The following is a 19,952-nucleotide window of genomic DNA, read 5'->3' on the forward strand; positions in this document are numbered from 1 at the left end:
GCACGTCCTATCTGACCCATTGCGCTTTCCGTCGAAACTCAAGTCGTCACTAGCGTCCGTTGTGTTTAAAGTTTTTGGCGGATTTTTTGACTCGTTAGCTACCTACGTAAAAGCAACATTTTCTGAACGGATTATTTTACATTTATAGAAAATGGAAAGGTACGTATTTATTTGAAAGACGTCTCAATAGGTTGTTGCATCTAATTTATAGCTAGCAATAATGATTTGTAATGCCTCAGGCGAATTCTAACATTACCTAGCTAACGTTAGCTAGTTTATGCTTTACAAGTCTAGTAAGTACGTTAATTGTATGTTTCCCCAGTGGAATGTCATTCGTTGAACAATATAGCTAGCTAACGTTATATCACAGGAAACAAATTAAGTATTTGAATGTGAAAGTGTCATGATGGTGTACATTTGCCCAACGAATGTCGACTGATGTTGCTTTGCGTTTTTGTGGTCGTTACCCCTAACGTTCTCATTAAAAATACCCAAATGCGAGACAACAGGAAGATTTGACAGGACCGTGTAGTTTTAATGTCACATGCACAAGTACAGTGAAATGCTTTTATTGTAAGCTCTAACCCCCAACAATGCAGTAATAAATAACTATGTAATACACCAAGTTGTCTTAAACACGGATATTGTTAGGCATAAGTTATCTAATAAACAAACAAAAAAATAGGCCACGGCATCACTGTCAAGCGTGAATGATGATTATTCACGTTTTAGCAGCGGAATGTCCCAAACTGCCGTCTGCATGCTCAATTGATCTCCGTTTCATGAGAATTTGTATTTACTTGAATTACTGTTTCTTGAGCAGATACGTGTTCAACTATACTAAACAAAAATATAAACGCAACTTGCAAAGATTTAACTGAGCTACAGTTAATATCTAACCTTTATTTAACTAGGCAAAAAGGAAATCAGTCAATTGAAATTATTGAGTTGTGAGGCCGGTTGGATGTACTGCCAAATTCTCTAAAACGTTGACATTCCTGCAGACAGTATTCTATTTGCATTCTCCCTCAACTTGATATCTGTGGCATTGTGTTGTGTGACAAAACTGCACATTTTTTAGAGTGGCCTTTTATTGTCCCCAGCACAAGGTGCACCTGTGTAATGATCATGCTGTTTAATCAGCTTTTTGATATGCCACACCTGTCAGGTGGATGGATTATCTTGGCAAAGGAGAAAACTTTGTCCGTATGGAACATTTCTGCTATTTTATTTTAGCTCATTAAAATAATGGGACCAACACTACATGTTGCGTTTGTTTTTGTTAACTAAATATAACCTTCCTGTATTTTGTTTTAATCAAAGCACATTCTTCCCAGTGGCGCACACTGTTGAGCATTTGGCCACATGATATGTATATATATATTTTTACTCTTCAGCTAACGTCCAATGAGGTGGTGTTTTTGGTGTAACAGTAATGCTATGCTATTATACTTGGTTATGTTATTTAGAATACAAATGAATCATTGTGATCTTCCAAGGCGTTGATTCAGCTTTGATCTAAACTTCGATGGGGTGGGGTCCTTTAATGAGAGGTCTAATGCTTTTATATTTAATTCTGCCCTCCGAATTCATATTCATTATAATAAATAGGCCCATTTAATTTGGTCTGGGTTGCCGTTACAATGAAATGTTTTTTTTTTCTCATATAACAATAAAAAAAACACGTTGCTAGGTATAGGCAAGGACATAAGCAAAAAGGTACACTGGGATATGACTAAAGAGTTAATCAGGGTGATTTCTGCACAAATAGACATTTCATTTTGGATTGGAGATGCTTAATTTCCCTTCCATGGTAATAAGATCTTATCAAAAAATAACTTTCTATTAGCATTTATTGTGGTGAGATCATTTTCTTTAAGGATATATATTTTTCAGGTTGGCTAGTTGAGAACAAGTTCTCATTTACAGCTGCAACCTGGCTAAGATAAGGCAAAGCCGTGTGACACAAACAACACAAAGTTACACATGGAATAAACGAACATAGTCAATAATACTATAGAAAAAGTCTATAGACAGTGTGTGCAAATAAGGGAGGTAAGGCAATAAATAGGCTATAGTGGCGAAATAGTTACAATTTAGCAGTGATAGATGTGCAGAAGATGAGTGTGCAAGTAGAGATACTAGGGTGCAAAGGAGCAAAATAAATAACAGTATGGGGCTGAGATAGTTGGATGGGCTATTTACAGATGGGCTATGTACAGGTGCAGTGATCTGTGAGCTGCTCTGACAGCTGGTGCTTAAAGTTAGTGAGGGAGATGTGAGTCTCCAGCTTCAGTGATTTTTGCACTTCGTTCCAGTCATTGGCAGCAGAGAACTGTAAGGAAAGGCGGCCAAAGGAGGAATTGGCTTTGGGGGTAACCAGTGAAATATACCTGCTGGAGCGCGTGCTATGGGTGGGTGCTGCTATGGTGACCAGTGAGCTGAGATAAGGCGGGGCTTTACCTTATAGATGACCTGGAGCCAGTGGGTTTGGCCAGCCAACGAGAGCATACGGGTCGCAGTGGTGGGTGGTGTATGGGGCTTTGGGACAAAATGGATGGCATTGTGATAGACTGCATCCAATTTGCTGAGTAGTGTTGGAGGCTATTTTGTCAATGACATCGCCGAAGTCGAGGATCGGTAGTATGGTCAGTTTTACGAGGGTATGTTTGGCAGCATGAGTGAAGGATGCTTTGTTGTGAAATAGGATGCCGATTCTAGATTTAATTTTGGATTGGAGATGCTTAATGTGATTCTGGAAGGAGAGTTTACAGTCTAACCAGACACCTAGGTATTTGTAGTTGTCCACATATTCTAAGTCAGAACCGTCCAGAGTAGTGATGCTGGACGGGCGGGCAGGTGTGGGCAACGATCGGAAGATCATGCATTTAGTTTTACTTGAATTTAAGAGCAGTTGGAGGCCACGGAAGGAGAGTTGTATGGCATTAAAGCTCGTCTGGAGGTTAGTTAACACAATGTTCAAAGAAGGGCCAGGAGTATACAGAATAGAGGTCGACCGACTATGATTTTTCAACGCCGGTACCGATTATTGGAGGACCCAAAAAATAGCCGATACCGATTAAATCGGCCGATTTTTATATATTATATATAGGCACACATTTTTGTAATAATGACAATTGCAAAAATACTGAATGAAAAATGAACACTTATTTTAACTTAATATAATACATAAATAAAATCAATTTAGTCTCAAATAACATGAGAACGTATGTTAAAACGAACCACCAGCTTTCATGGGTCTTCAATATTCCCAGTTAAGAAGTTTTGGGTTGTAGTGCAGAAAGCAGAGCATGTCTGCATGGTCCCCTGTCAGTCTGCTCCTCTGCTTATCATAAATGATTCCCACCTCACTAAACACTCTCGCTTGGGAACAAAGAAGGTGGGGGACAGAGAAACGTCTTTGCCAGTGGAGCGAGTGATTGAAGTCTGTCCTCATTCTGCTTCCACCACTCCAAAGGCAAGCCGCTCTTTCTGTCAATGACAGGCTCTGTGAGGTAACGCTCCAACTCAATTTCAAAACTGCCCTGGACTTCAGCCCTGCCCTCTTGGCTTCCAAGGATTCTAGTGTAGAGGCTGTCCACCAGACTGGGTGGCTGATCTACCTGGCCTCTTTGCTTTTTTGCACCTGGATCTGGGTCCTCCTCTTCACTCGTCCCATCTGCTGTGACTCTGGGATTTTGTTTCCGTAGTCGGTCAAACTCCTCCTTCAGCCACTCTTTTGCTTTCTCTAGTGCTGTCCCTGAGGTGAAGGCATAGCTCTTGTAATGTGGATCCAGGACAGTTGCCAGCACCAGGCACTTTGTCTCCTCGGCCTTGGAGAACCTCCTTGTCAGACTGTCCAACATGGTCTTCTGTAAGGTTTTGATGCGTTGAGTAGAAGAACCCTCCTGCTGTAGCATCAGCTTCAGCACCGACACACTGGGGATGATGCATGCTACTGTAGAGTTGGGAGTGGCTCATCTCCAGTGTCACCTCCTCCATAGGTGCCAGAGTCTCAATTAGGTTAGAGACAATGTCCCACTGTGCAGCAGACAAACTGCTGATGTGTCCGTATTCACCTGCATACACATTCAGTGCACGCCTCTGTTCAAACATCCTCTGCAACATGTGTAGTGTTGAGTTCAAGTGAGTTTGAACTGTTTGGATGATGCTGTGTTTGGGAAGGCCCAAGATCTTCCTGAATGGCCCTCAGCCTCTGTTTGGCCAGTACAGAGTGGACAAAGTAAGTTGCACAGCTCTTCAACATGACAATAATGTCTAGCACAGCTCTCTGACTGGATAGGCCATCATTGATTACAAGCTGTAGGGTGTGTGCACTGTAGCTGAAGTCTGGAAACTCTGCCAGTCTCATACCTTTCACCATGTTTGGCCCACTGTCCCTGAGGACCAGCACTACACGTCCCTGTGTGAATTTCCTAGTATTCCAACATGGTCAAAAACATCTCTCTGATGTAGTTCCCTATGTGTGATCCATTCATAGTCTTGACATTCAGCACAACCTGCTTTCTTGTCCAAACATTGTCAATGAAATGTCCAGTAAGGCTCATCGGGGATTCTGTAGTGCCTGACCAGCAGTCCGTTGTGAATGCCATGTGTGGAGCGTTGACTGGTGCCAGCAGATTCTTCACTTTCATCACAACTCTTTCATGTGTTTTTATCTAGCATTTCTGTGCGAATACATTTTTCATCTTTGATCCTGTACCGGGGTTCAGCGAGAGTTTATCAGCCGCTGAAAACCAACGTCAGACACCACTGTGAATGGCTGGTTGTCACACCACTGTGAATGACTGGTTGTCACACCACTGTGAATGACTGGTTGTCACACCACTGTGAATGACTGGTTGTCACACCACTGTGAATGGCTGGTTGTCACACCACTGGGAATGACTGGTTGTCACACCACTGGGAATGGCTGGTTGTCACACCACTGGGAATGACTGGTTGTCACACCACTGGGAATGGCTGGTTGTCACACCACTGGGAATGGCTGGTTGTCACACCACTGGGAATGGCTGGTTGTCACACCACTGGGAATGGCTGGTTGTCACACCACTTTGAATGGCTGGTTGTCACACCACTGGGAATGGCTGGTTGTCACACCACTGGGAATGGCTGGTTGTCACACCACTGGGAATGGCTGGTTGTCACACCACTGTGAATGACTGGTTGTCACACCACTGTGAATGGCTGGTTGTCAGTGGCAATCATCTCAATAATTGCTACATCCATCTTCTTGGCCCTTGGGTCTTTGTCCTGCCATTTTGCTTGTTTATTAAAATGTTGTAAGATTGTAGCCTGCGATGTGTCTGTATCACTTTTTCCTTGTGAAGAATTTGCATTTGCTTTTATCATCATTGCTTCCTTATGGGCTTTTGGGTGGGTGTTCTTAAGGTGATTCCACAGGTTGGTGGTATTTTTGGATTTAGCCGTTGCTGACCCCATGCTTACATCTTTTATCACAAGTAAGACACCTTCCTTTCCCTGGTGCCAATTCCATGTAATAGTCCCACACTGGTGCTCTGCTTTTCTCTGCCATCTGTAAAACACACACACAGCTCTGAAGTGACAACGATACTGAAGAGTATGCTTAGGAGACAAATACTCTCAACTGTTTGAATAAAACTAGAGTTTAAGTTACCTGTGATGAATGTTGAAAACAAAAACTGTAATTTCTATATGCAGGAAATCCTATTTTAATAATGGACATGGTAAGAATTGACTACCGAAGTGCGAGTCATAATTCCCATGACACCTTCTAGAAAAATCTGAAAAGCGGTTCCTTCATTCATTTGTTCCATGGGATATTTTTAGATTCACTTAAAATAAGGTCTGTTTCGTGTAGTCTTAAACCACCTTGCCAATTTTATAACTGTGTAGATATCCATAGTAGAGGTCGACCGATTATGATTTTTCAACGCAGATACCGATTATTGGAGGACCGAAAAAGCCGATACCGATTAATTGGATGATTAATTATTGTTTTTGTTTGTAATAATGACAATTACAACAATACTGAATGAACACTTATTTTAACTTAATATAATACATCAATAAAATAAATTTAGCCTCAAATAAATAATGAAACATGTTCAATTTGGTTTAAATAATGAAAAACAAAGTGTTGGAGAAGAAAGTAAAAGTGCAATATGTGCTATGTAAGAAAGCTAACGTTTCAGTTCCTTGCTCAGAACATGATAACATATGAAAGCTGGTGGTTCCTTTTAACATGAGTCTTTAATATTCTCAGGTAAGAAGTTTTAGGTTGTAGTTATTATAGGAATTATAGGACTATTTCCCGCTATACCATTTGTATTTCATTAACCTTTGACTATTGGATGTTCTTATAGGCACTTTAGTATTGCCAGTGTAATAGTATAGCTTCCGTCCCTCTCCTCGCTACTCCCTGGGCTCGAACCAGCAACACAATGATAATTAGCGCGCGCTAACTAGCTAGCCATTTCACTTCGGTTACACGAGCCTCATCTCGGGCGTTGATAAGCTTGAAGTCATAAACGGAGCAATGCTTGACGCACAACGAAGAGCTGCTGGCAAAACGCCCGAAAGTGCTGTTTGAATGAATGTTTACGCGCCTGCTTCTGCCTACCACCGCTCAGTCAGATTATATGCAACGCAGGACACGCTAGATAATATCTAGTAATATCATCAACCATGTGTAGTTAACTAGTGATTATGATTGATTGTTTTTTATAAGATAAGATAAGTTTAATGCTAGCTAGCAACTTACATTGGCTTACTGCATTCGCGTAACAGGCAGTCTCCCTGTGGAGTGCAACGAGAGAGGCAGGTCGTTATTGCGTTGGACTCGTTAACTGTATGGTTGCAAGATTGGATCCCCTGTGCTGACAATGTGAAAATCTGTCGTTCTGCCCTGAACAAGGCAGTTAACCCACCATTCCTAGGCCGTCATTGAAAATAAGAATGTGTTCTTAACTGACTTGCCTAGTTAAATAAAGGTATATATATATATATATATATATATTGGCACCCAAAAATACCGATTTCCGATTGTTATGAACTTGAAATCGGCCCTAATTAATCGGCCATTCCGATTAATCGGTCGACCTCTAATCCATAGGACAAGGTAACTCTGATCAATATTGGCTAAATACAATCGAAGATTTAAAAAAAAATGTAGAGTGGATTTATGAAAATATGTTGACAAACGTTACCTTATCCTAGTGAGATTTACACAGGTATCAAAACGGCGAGGTGGTTTAAGCACGAAACACAGACCTTATTGGAAGTAGATCAAGACATTCTCTATGGAAGACATGAACGGTAAAATAACGAAGGAACCCCTTTCAAGTTCAGCTGCAAGTTATTACAGGAATTATAACACGTCGACTATTTCTCTCTAAACCATACACATTTGACTATTACGAGCCTGCTGCTGCCTACCACCGCTCAGTCAGACTGCTCTATCAAATATCAAATCATAGACTTAACTATAATATAATAAACACACAGAAATACGAGCCTGGGTCAAATCCGGAAACTATAATCTCGAAAACAAAACGCTCATTCCGTTCCATATTTTATCTAACGGGTGGCATCCATAAGTCTAAATATTCCTGTTACATTGCACAACCTTCAATGTTATGTCATAATTACGTAAAATTCTGGCAAATTAGTTCGCAACGAGCCAGGCTGCCCAAACTGTTGCATATACCCTGACTCTGCGTGCAATGAACGCAAGAGAAGTGAAGTGACACAATTTCACCTGGTTAATATTGCCTGCTAACCTGGATTTCTTTTAGCTAAATATGCAGGTTTAAAAAATATATACTCCTGTGTATTGATTTTAAGAAAGGCATTGATGTTTATGGTTAGGTACAGTCGTGCAACGATTGTGCTTTTTTCGCAAATGCGTTTTTGTTAAATCATCCCGTTTGGTGAAGTTGTCTGTCTTTGTTAGGAAGAAATAGTCTTCACACAGTTCGCAACGAGCCAGGCGGCCCAAACGGCTGCATATACCCTGACTCTGTTGCAAGAGAAGTGACACCATTTATCCTAGTTAAAAGACATTCGTGTTAGCAGGCAATATTAACTAAATATGCAGGTTTAAAAATATATACTTGTGTATTGATTTTAAGAAAGGCATTGATGTTTATGGTTAGTTACACATTGGAGCAACGACAGTTCTTTTTCGCGAATGCCACCGCATCGATTATATGCAATGCAGGACACGCTAGATACACTAGTAATATCATCAACCATGTGTAGTTAACTAGTGATTATGATTGATTGTTTGATTGTTTTTTATAAGATACGTTTAATGCTAGCTAGCAACTTACCTTTGCTTCTTACTGCATTCACGTAACAGGCAGGCTCCTCGTGGAGTGCAATGTAATCAGGTGGTTAGAGCGTTGGACTAGTTTACCGTAAGGTTGCAAGATTGAATCCCCGAGCTGACAAGGTAAAAAATCTGTCGTTCTGCCCCTGAACAAGGCAGTTAAGCCCGGCTGATTTGTAGGGGTCCAGATTTTGCGGCTCTTTCAGAACATCAGCTGACTGGATTTGGGAGAAGGAGAAATGGGGAAGGCTTGGGCGAGTTGCTGTGGGGTTTACAGTGTTGTTGACCGGGGTAGGGGTAGCCAGGGGGAAAGCATGGCCAGCCGTAGAAAAATGCTTATTGAAATTCTCAGTAGTAAATGTCAGTTGGCTTTTCATAGCCGATCATTGAGAGTATCTCTACCGCTCCTGCTGTCTCTAGAGAGTTGAAAACAGCAGGTCTGGGACAAGGTAGCACATCCGGTGAACTGGTCAGGGTTCCATAGCCACAGGCAGAACAGTTGAAACTGGAGCAGCAGCACGGCCAAGTGGACTGGGGACAGCAAGGAGTCATCAGGCCAGGCAGTCTTGAGGCATGGTCGTAGGGCTCAGGTCCTCCGAGAGAGAGAGAGAAAGAAAGAATTACAGAGAGCATACTTAAATTCACACAGGACACCGGATAAGACAGGAGAAATACTCCAGTTATAACAGATTGACCCTAGCCCCCAACAACAAACTACTGCAGCATAAATACTGGAGGCTGAGACAGGAGGGTTCAGGAGACACTGGCCCCATCCGATGATACCCCCAGACAGGGCCAAACAAGGCCCTCTCTTACCGATGGTGGATATGATAACGGTTAGGCCTTGTGCAGGGGGGGTGCAGGGCTGTTGACCGGGGTAGGGTAATCCAGGTGGAAAGCATGGCCAGCTGTAGAAAAATCCTTATTGAAATTCTCAATTATCGTGGATTTGATATGAACAGGACATGAATGTTTGGTTGTGGGACAAAGTGCCAAAATGCCTGACTGTCCCACACAATCCGGGACTATGTCTCCCTAGTAAGTGGGTGACCCGCTCACACTTCCTGCTAGTGTGCCCATCTTTCATTGTTCATATGAAGGCATTTGCAGTTAGTTGACTGGTTTGGGAAACATTTGCTATCCTATTTAAACATGAACTGTTCTGGCTATCCATGTATAGCCTCATGTATTTTTCTGGCTATGTCTTTTCTTCATTCTTTCACCAGATCCAGGATGAACCGAGCATCCAGCAGTAGGCTCTCTGAGCTCCCTCAAAGAGTTGAAAGCAACAGAATGAGTATGGTTTATGCAACACCGCAGAGGTTAGTGTTCAAACGAACATCAATGGAAGTTGCTTTATGGGATATGTATTTGCTAATACAATGAGAATATCAATATTTGTTCACAGCAAACAATCCTTTGGAAAGTTGAACATTCCTAAACCCCAGTCTGTCACATCCGAGAGAAGAACCAGCTTTTTTGGTAGTCGGTAAGTCCCTACACTGACGAAAATACCATGATACACCTAGTTCTCTATCACTGTCACCATGCGAGACAAAGACTCTTCCTGTTAGTGAATCCATATGATTGGGAGCCATTTCCCACTGCCAAGTTCAGTGGTTCCCAACTCCAGTCCTCGAGTCCCTCAGACAGTACAGGTTTTTATTGTAGCTCTGGACATGTTCACACTGCAGGCCTTACTGCTAAAAATCTGAACTCTTTTCAGGACCAGTGGGGCTGGCATGGCTCGCAACAGCGCCTTTGGAGCCTTTGGAGGTGCAGAGAAGATGAAGGATCCCCGGCCCTTACACGATAAGGCCTATGTTCAGCAGTGCATCAGACAGTTGTGTGAGGTATGGATTCCTAATATACGCACATTATAAAGTATCTCAGAGTAGGAGTGCTGCTCTAGGATCAGTTGTCACTTTTATATCCTCATGAATAAGATTCTATGACCTTTGGTGGGTCTGGTCCTAGATCAGCTCTCTTTCACAAAGACACATCATTTCCCTCGTTCTCCTCTAGTTTCTGTCAGAGAAGGGATTTCCGGGTTCAATGTCAGTCAAGTCTCTCCAGTCGCCCTCCACCAAGGAGTTTCTAAAGATCTTTGAGTTCATCTACTGCCTCCTGGACCCCACCTTCCAGATGCCCACCTCCAAAGTGGAGGAAGAGGTCCCCAGGATTCTCAAAGACTTGGGGTAAATAGTGGTTAGAGTGTTGGGCCAGTAATCGAAAGGTTGCTGCATCGAATCCCTCAGCTGACTAGGTAAAAAAAGACATCTGTCGTTCTTCCCCTGAACAAGGCAGTTAACCCACTGTTCCCAAGTAGGCTGTCGTTGTAAATAAATAAATAATTTGTTCTTAACCTCTCTGGGATATGTAGGACGCTAGCGTCCCACCTGGCCAAAAGCCAGTAAAAATGCAGAGCGCCAAATTCAAATAAATTACTATAAAAATCGAACTTTCATGAAATCACACATGGAAGATACCAAATTAAAGCTACACTTGTGAATCCAGCCAACATGTCAGATTTCAAAAAGGCTTTTCGGCAAAAGCAAACGATGCTATTATCTGAGGGTAGCACCTCCGTAAACAAAGAGAAAGCATATTTCAACCCCGCAGGTGCGACAAAACGCAGAAATAAAAATATAAATCATGCCTTACCTTTGACGAGCTTCTTTTGTTGGCACTCCAATATGTCCCATAAACATCACAAATGGTCCTATTGTCTGATTAATTCCATCAATATATCTCCAAAATGTCCATTTATTTATACCGGTTCCAACTTGCACAACGTGACTACAAAATATCTCAAAAGTTACCTGTATACTTTGCCAAAACATTTCAAACTACTTTTGTAATACAACTTTAGGTATTTTTTAACTTAAATAATCAATAAAATTGAAGACGGGATGATCTGTGTTCAATACAGGAGGAAAACAAACTGTAGCTTTCTGGTCACGCGCCTTATTTTAGCAGTACACTTGAAGTGACCCTCGTTTTGAACAGGGCTACTTCTTCATTCCACAAAGGAAAAACCTCAACCAATTTCTAAAGACTGGTGACATCCAGTGGAAGCGGTAGGAACTGCAAGAAGGTCCCTTAGAAATCTGGATTCCCAATGAAAACTTATTGAAAAGAGTGACCTCAAAAAGAAAAAACGGAATGGTTTGTCCTCGGGGTTTCGCCTGCTAAATAAGTTCTGTTATACTCACAGACATGATTCAAACAGAGTGTTTTCTATCCAAATCTACTAATAATATGCATATATTATCTTCTGGGGATGAGTAGCAGGCAGTTGAATTTGGGCATGCATTTCATCCGGACATGAAAATACTGCCCCCTGTCACCAAGAAGTTAACTGACTTGCCGAGATAAAGGTTACATTGAAACATTTTTTAAATGAGCTCATTCTGCCGTACATGTTAAAAATGGTCTGTGTCCCAAATGGCATCCCTATAGGCCCTGGCCAAAGGTAGTGCCCTACATAGAAAATATGGTGCTATTTGGGACTCAGATGTGATCATTTGCTGTTTGCATCTGGTTTTTGTACGCTAGCCCATTCCTCATTCTATGATACTGACTGTATATTTCTGATGGCAGGTATCCATTTGTTCTCTCCAAAAGTTCCATGTACTCTGTGGGGGCGCCACATACATGGCCACAGGTCTTGGGGGCTGTTGTCTGGCTCATCGATACTGTGAAGGTGGGTATTAGTTCAGCAGAATACTACCTAATCTCTAAACTCATTAATAACATTGTCTAAATGAAGGTTTGAATAATGAATGTATATAAAAACATTTTTTATCAGGATCCCCATTAGCCGACGCCAATGGCGACAACTAGTCTTACTGGGCTTCGACATAACGAAATCCTTTACAATTTACATATTTAAAAACATGTATTGTGTGTGCATCTATTAGTTACTTGTCAATACGTGAACAACAAAGTTAGGTCACATGGGGCAGAGGCCTTGTGCTGTGAACAGGTACTTTATTTTTGAAACCAGGTTTGTTGTTCACTTGTAAGATGGGAGTTCCATGCAGTCGGGGCTCTGTATAATACTGTATGTTTCCTTGAATTTGTTCTGGTTGTTTTGCAGGTCTTTTGCTGTATGAGTGATCAGGACCTGCTCTTTGCTGATTTCTCTGACGGAAGCACTGAGATTGAGGACGGGGTTGAGTTCAACAAGGTACAGAAACAACTTACTCACAACAAAACCATTTAGGATGTTAGGTTTCTATTTGACCCTGGACGCTCCCTTCCGTTTCTAGCTCTTTCTGGACTACACTGCTGAAACATACAACAAGTTCATGCAAGGAGCGGATACATTTGATGAAGAGGATGCAGATTATCTTGCTAAACTAAGTAAGCAGTGATGACAAAGTCATTGTTTTTAATTGTGAGTTGTGCCTTTTCCTTCCAAATGAACATATAAAAATAACCAGCAACAAGCGCATAAAACGTCAACTTTATATTTACAGAGAGACTTTACAACGTTGACGAAGGGCTTCTCGCATCCATGGAGGAGAAGTACAGGATTCTGAGTGATGAGGTTGAACGACTGGAGAAAGAAAGTCAAACGGTTCGTCCTTTTAATCTAAGGTCTGTATATACAGTGCATTCTGAAAATATTCCACATTTTGTTATGTTACAGCCTAATTATCAAATGTATAAAATATTTTCCCTCATCAACTTACACGCAAATACCCCATAGTGACAAAGATGAACATTTTTATGTGTTAACTTCGACTCCCAAGTTGTGGTAAATTCAATTGATTGGACATGATTTGGAAAGGCACACACCTGTCTATATAAGGTCCCACAGTTGACAGTTCAAAAATCAAGCCATGAGGTTGAAGGAATTGTCCGTAGAGCTCCGAGACAGGATTGTGTCGAGGCACAGGTCTGGAGAAGCGTACCAAAAAATGTCTGCAGCATTGAAGGTCCCCAAGTTCACAGTGGCCTCCATAATTCTTAAATGGAAGACACAAAGACTCTTCCTAGAGTTTGCTGCCCCGCCAAAATGAGCAATCGTGGGAGAAGGGCCTTGGTCCAGAGTTCAGAGAGATCCTTGCTGAAAACCTGCTCAGGACCCCAGACGAAGATTCACCTTCCAACAGGACAACAAGCACAATGCCAAGGCAACGCAGGAGTGGCTTTGGGCAACAGACAGAGCCCGGACTTGAACCCAATAGAACATCTCTGGAGAGACCTGAAAATAGCTGTGCAGTGATGGTCCCCATCCAACCTGATAGAGCTTGAGATGATCTGCAGAGAAGAATAGGACAAACGAACCAAATAGAGGTGTGCCAAGCTTGTAGTGTCATACCCAAGAAGTCTCAAGGCTGTAATCGCTGCCAAAGGTGCTTCAACAAAGTACTGAGTAAAGGGTCTGAATACTTATGTAAATGTGATATTTCCGTTTTTTATTTTGCAAAAATTTGCTGCAATTGATAGAAATTGTGTTTGCTTTGTCATTACAGGCTATAGTGTGTATTTTGATGAGGGGAAAAAACACAATTTAATCTATTTTAGAATGGAACAAATGTGGCAAAAGTCAAGTGGTCTGAATACTTTCCGACTGCACTGTATTTATAGATTTTTCCAAGTTCTGCGACTGAATATTGTACACATCTCACCTAGTTTAAGCAGTCGATGAGCAAACGTGCCAGTTACGTTTGAACAGAGCAAATTTGATTCACTATATTTGTAACCATTTTATTCACTTTGGAGCAGGACCGATTGATGGTCAAAAGAACGGAGAAAGTCAAACTTCAGACAGACCTGCAGAAGCTGCAGAGTTATCGCAGTAACCTGGAGTCTTTCAAAGCCAACCTGGAGAACAAAGCCTCTGGATTGGCCGAGGAGCTGGAAGCATCGGGTAAAAAACCACGACCAAACATTGCTACTCTTGTGGTTTAGCTGGTCTTGCGGTATTGATGCAGCCTCCAGGACACTTTTCTCTTTCTAAAGTGTCTGTATATGTGGTCTACTGCCCTCTGACACATCTCTCTATCTGTCCCCACTTCCTCTCATTCCCTGTTTAAACAAAATGTGAAAATCCATTAAAATATACCTTTTTTTTTTAAATTGCTACTCTCCTGGAAATCCTGAAACGTTGTCCTGTGTAGGACTGCAAGTGGAGACCCTAAAACAGGAGGAGTCCCGGCTCCAACACATCTTGTCCACCCAGAAGTTCACTCCCGCAGACATTGAGAGGATCAACTGGGAGAAGAGGGAGCTGCAGCAGACCATCAACAGCCTGAGCAAGAGCCTGGAGCAGGCCGAGCAGCACATGTGGAACGAGGAGATCGCTCTGGCCAAGGCCAAGGAGACGGTAAGGAATAGGATGCTGGCCTGATACGACTGCATTCTATACTCATCTGTCTGGTAAATAAAGGTTCAATAAGTATTGTTTTTTTAAATGACTAGCTAGCTATGAGCCAGTGCTGAACAGTCTTCTCAGTCTTATCCACTGCTAATGATTTAGGCCGAAGTGAAGCTGGCCGAGTACCACAAGCTTGCCCGCAAACTGAAGCTCATCCCCGTGTCTGCCGAGAACGCATGCGGCCACGACTTTGAAATCAGGACCTCCACAGAATACGGACCGTCCACCGTGGTTCAATGCAGAACACAGATTCAAGTATGGCGATTTAGTTCTCATCGAACAATCGCTTTATTACAACAGTTGTGTGTTGTATCTGGACCTAATTCTGTGGCTTATTCTCTACAGCAACTACTGAGGAAACTGATCACTGATGTGGACGAGGAGTGTAGTCGACTGACAGACATGAAACTAAGCCTGGAGGAGTCCATAGAACAGGTGCCGAGACATTTCACTGTGTTTCTTAGAAGTCCGAAGGTTTTGTCCCATTTTTGGAGTGTTTTTTTTTCTTAACGTGGGTCTTTTTTCTCTTTCAGGTGAATTCCAATATTTCAGATAAAGCGAATGACTTGAAACAACTGAGAGAGCAAATCCGTAGGCTCGACGAGCAGCTCGAACAAGACATGCAGGTGGGTTATATTTTCAATATTACAAATGTTTGAATATTGTATACAGGAACCCATCTGAAATATTGCTTCACAGGCCAGTCATTTATTGATCAGGAAGTTAATCATTGGTCCATCCAAGGTTTTCCTATACAGCTCATTGTCTAATAAGGACCATAATGGAAACAGCTTTTCTTGTTCTCCTCAAATCAAATTGTATTAGTCAGATGCGCCGAATACAACCGGTGTAGTCCTTACAGTGAAATGCTTACTTAAGAGCCCCTAACCGACAGTGCAGTTTAAAAAAAATCCAGATAAGAATAAGAGATAAAAGTAACAAGTAATTAAGAGGAGCAGTAAAAAAGATCAATATATACAGGGGGGTGCCGGTTAGTTGAGGTCGTATGTACATGTAGGTAGAGTTATTTAAAGTGACTGCATAAATGATAACAGAGAGTGGGAGGGGGGCGATGTGAATAGTCTGTGTAGCCATTTGACTAGAAGCTCTCAACCTGCTCCACTGCAGCCCCGTCGATGAGAATATGGGTGTGCTCGGTCCTCATTTTCCTGTAGTCCACAATCATCTCCTTTGTCTTGATCACGTTGAGGGAGAGGTTGTTGTCCTGGCACCACACGGCCAGGTCTCTGACCTCCTCCCTATAGACTGTCTCGTTGTTGTCGGTGATCAGGCCTACCACTGTTGTGTTATCGGCAAATGTAAAGATGGTGTTGGACTCGTGCCTGGCCGTGCAGTCATGAGTGAACAGGAAGTACAGGAGGGGGCTGAGAACGCACCCGAGGGACCCCTGTGTTGAGGATCAGCGTGGCGGATGTGTTGTTACCTACCCTTACCACCTGGGGGCGGCCCGTCAGGAAGTCCAGGATCCAGTTGCAGAGGGAGGTTATTAGACCCAGAGTCCTTAGCTTATTGATAAGCTTTTAAGGGCACTATGGTATTGAATGCTGAGCTGTCCTCAATGAATAGCATTCTCACATAGGTGTTCCTTTTGTCCAGGTGGGAAAGGGCCGTGTGGAGTGCAATAGGGACTGCATTATCTGTGGCTCTGTTGGGGCAGTATGCAATTTGGAGTGGGTCTAGGGTTTCTGGGATGTTGATTTTGACTTCAGCCATGACCAAACTTTCAAAGCACTTCATGGCTACAGACGAGAGTCATTTAGCCAGGTTTACCATAGTGTTCTTGGGTACAGGCACTATGGCGGTCTGCTTAAAACATGTTGCTATTACAGACTCGGACAGGGAGAGGTTGAACATGTCAGTGAAGACACTTGCTGGTTTGTCAGCGCATGCTTGCAGTACACGTCCTGGTAATCCGTCTGGCCCTGCGGCCTTGTGAATGTTGACCTAAGGGTCTTACTCACATTGGCTGCGGAGAGTGTGATCACAGTCTTCTGGTACAGCTGGTGCTCTGATGCATGTTTCAGTGTTATTTGCCTCGACGCGAGCATAGAAGTAGTTTAGCTCTCCTGGTAGGCTCATGTCACTGGGCAGCTCTCGGCTGTGCTTCCCTTTGTAGTCTGAAAGGGTTTGCAAGCCCTGCCACATCCGACGAGCGTCAGAGCCGGTGTAGTAAGACTCAATCTTGTATTGGATTTCTTATAAGTTTCCAGGTTAGAGTCCCGCTCCTTGAAAGTAGCAGCTCTAGCCGTTAGCTCAGTGCGGATGCTGCCTGTAATCCATGGTTTCTGGTTGGGGTATGTACGTACGGTCACTGTGGGGACGACGTCATCGATACACTTATTGATGAAGCCATTTATTTTAAATGTATTGTTTCCACATCTGTGGTTAAACTGTGTTTTTTTATCATTTAGAAAAATGACATCCCTCTCTCTGTGGTGTGTAGGACAATGCCCATGAGGAGCAGAAGTGGTCTGCTGAGATGGAGTCTGTGGAGACCCACCGCAAGCTGCTGGAGAAGAAGGTGACCCTGGGCTATGATGAGTCTGTGGAGCAGCTAAAAGCTGCACAGCAACAGTGAGTAGTGCTCCTCCTACCAATTATTTTGGACCAAATCACAATGTTGAGGGCTACAGGGCGTAGTTTCAAGTTTTATTGTCACGGGCACAACTACAGTGAAATGCCTTTCTTTCCTGACTGACATGGCAGTAATCAATATCAGTAGTAAAAATACTAATGTAAAGTAGGAAAAGAACACACAAGAAATAGAACCATGAATAACATGAGACAGTAAATAAGCTACTGTTTATATACAGGGTCAGTTCCAATACCATATTTACAATGTGCAGAGATACAAGGGTTAAACTAGCGTCCTGTCCAGGGGGTGTGCTTGTACATCAAGCTGCCTCACACAACAAAAACAGGAGATATGCTCCTGTCCTATGAGCCGTTCTGGCCCGGACAATGATTCTTTATTTACGTACGGTATGTTTAGGGCTTTACAATTATTTCACAACCACGTGAAGTTTGTTTTCATTGTTCATATCTAAAAATAGACCCCCCCCACCACCACCACAGTATTTGTCTTTCTACTCCACAGGTACCATCTTGTCCTGCAAGAAACCAATGAGGAGCGGCGGACTGTGGTTAACAACCTTGCCAGTGTGTTAACCACGGCTGCCAACCACCTGTCCATTGTAGAGGTCAGTCTCCATCTTGCCCCTAACCTGTCGTTCACAAAGCCACTGACCTCGTGCACATCTCGTCTTTATTTAAATATGTATTTTATTCCTTGTCTTGATATTCCTTTTTACAATAACAACTTGATTTGACAATGACTGAGCCTGAAATTCACATTGTGATCATTTCCAGAAATTCTTAGAGGATCAACACAAGCGAGTAGACAGGGTGTACGCGGAAGCTTTCCGGGAGGACGAGGTGGACATTCAGAAGATGAAGGACATTATGGAGAGCTTCATCGCTAAAGTAAATAGCATGTAGTTCCATGCTTTACTATAAAAGCTGACATGAGCTCTAACTCTTTACTTGGTTATTCCATTCATTCCATTGGAACCATCCCAGCGGGCAAAACTTGGTTTAGTGACGTTGTGACAACAGAAACTAGTTGAAATGACATCATTGACAACCAGTTTTGCCTGTTGGGATGAGTGCAGCTTTTCTTCTCTTCTAAGTGACGTCTTTACTGACCACTGTGAGCAGAACATCAGTTCCAAAAGGCCGCACCATCTTCTGCAGTTTCCCTGGTCACTGCTCTAAAATATTGGGAACTTGTGAGACCAGATGGGAAGACTGTATTGGGTGCTGGTAGAAAACATAGGAGTTTTACTTTGTTCAAGTACCCCTGGGTTAGATCATGGGTGTACTGTTAAACCTTTTTTTGTAAAGTATTTTAATGTTGTCTTGTGTTTCTCATCTGTCTAGCCACTAGAGGGCAGTGTAAGGCTACATTTACATTACAGCAGTTTCTGGTCGGCTGGAATATTTTTTAAAATTTAACTTGGAAAGTCAGTTAAGAACACATTTTTATTTTCCAATGACAGCCTACCGGAGAACAGTGGCTGAACTGACTTTTTCAGGGCAGAACGACAGATTTGTACCTTGTCAGCTCGTGGATTCGTTCCAGCAACCTTTTGTTTACTGGCCCAACTCTCTAACCACTAAGCTACCTGCCGCCAAATATACACTACCGTTCAAAAGTTTGGGGTCACTTAGAAATGTATTTGTTTTTGAAAGAAAAGCAACAAAAAATGTCAATTTAAAATAATATAAAATGCATCAGAAATCCAGTGTAGACATTGTTAATGTTGTAAATTACTTTTGTCGCTGGAAACAGTTGGTATTTGATGGAATATCTACATAGGCGTACAAGAGGCCCATTATCAGCAACCATCACTTCCAGTCTCAGTGAAGAGGTGACTCTGGGATGCTGTCCTTCTCGGCAGTGTTCCTCTGTCCAGTGTCTGGATTCTTTTGCCCGTCTTAATCTTTTCTTTTTATTGGCCAGTCTGAGATATGGCTTTTTCTTTGCTACTCTGCCTAGACGGCCAGCATCCCGGAGTCGCCTCTTCACAGTTGACGTTGAGACTGGTGTTTTGTGGGTACGATTTAATGAAGCTGCCAGTTGAGGACTTGTAAGGCATCTGTTTCTCAAACTAGACACTAATGTACTTGTCCTCTTGCTCAGTTGTGCACCGGGACCTCCCGCTCCTCTTTCCATTCTGGGTACAGACAGTTTGCGCTGTTCTGTGAAGGGAGTAGTACACAGCGTTGTACCAGATTTTCAGTTTCTTGGCAATTTCTCGCACGCCTATGTAGATATTCCATAAAAAATACGCTGTTTCCAGCTACAAGTCATTAACCATGTCTACACTGTATTTCTGATCAATTTATGTTATTTTAATGGACTGAAAACGTGCTTTTTCAAAAACAAGGACATTTCTAAGTGACCCCAAACTTTTGAATGGTAGTGTATATTATGGTTTTGTTTTTCGCTGCAGTTTGATGCTTTAAATAAAGATATGTATCCCCATGGCGTGTCTTTACTATCATTAAATTGAAGACTTAGTTATCAAAGATTCTCTGTAATTAGTATTAAGCGATCAAACTGATTAATCATGTAACTGTAATTAACTAGGAAGTCAGGGCACCAAGGAAAATGTTCAAAAAAACTCAAATACCTTCAGATAT

The 19,952-nt window shown here is 42.4% G+C and overlaps 1 protein-coding gene across 1 annotated transcript; it reads left to right on the plus strand.

Annotated features, from left to right (window-relative positions):
• The first annotated feature begins 10 nt into the window (after positions 1-10).
• On the plus strand, positions 11-19,794 carry LOC115111240 (kinetochore protein NDC80 homolog). The gene is made up of 17 exons (XM_029637103.2): positions 11-159; positions 9,562-9,657; positions 9,744-9,824; positions 10,062-10,188; positions 10,361-10,533; positions 11,939-12,041; positions 12,438-12,527; positions 12,610-12,703; positions 12,820-12,920; positions 14,075-14,219; positions 14,470-14,675; positions 14,829-14,981; positions 15,072-15,161; positions 15,260-15,352; positions 17,191-17,321; positions 17,845-17,947; positions 18,117-19,794. The coding sequence occupies exons 1-17, from the start codon at positions 152-154 to the stop codon at positions 18,243-18,245; spliced, it is 1,923 nt and encodes a 640-aa protein (XP_029492963.1). The 5' UTR covers positions 11-151; the 3' UTR covers positions 18,246-19,794.
• Positions 19,795-19,952: the final 158 nt, after the last annotated feature.

Source organism: Oncorhynchus nerka, linkage group LG27 (genome assembly GCF_034236695.1).
Source record: "Oncorhynchus nerka isolate Pitt River linkage group LG27, Oner_Uvic_2.0, whole genome shotgun sequence".
Taxonomy (NCBI): domain Eukaryota; kingdom Metazoa; phylum Chordata; class Actinopteri; order Salmoniformes; family Salmonidae; genus Oncorhynchus; species Oncorhynchus nerka.

Coding starts and splice junctions, on each gene's coding strand:
- LOC115111240 (XM_029637103.2), top strand. Junction 9,825..10,061: donor ACCAGCTTTTTTGGTAGTCG/GTAAGTCCCTAC, acceptor AACTCTTTTCAG/GACCAGTGGGGCTGGCATGG. Junction 10,189..10,360: donor GCATCAGACAGTTGTGTGAG/GTATGGATTCCT, acceptor GTTCTCCTCTAG/TTTCTGTCAGAGAAGGGATT.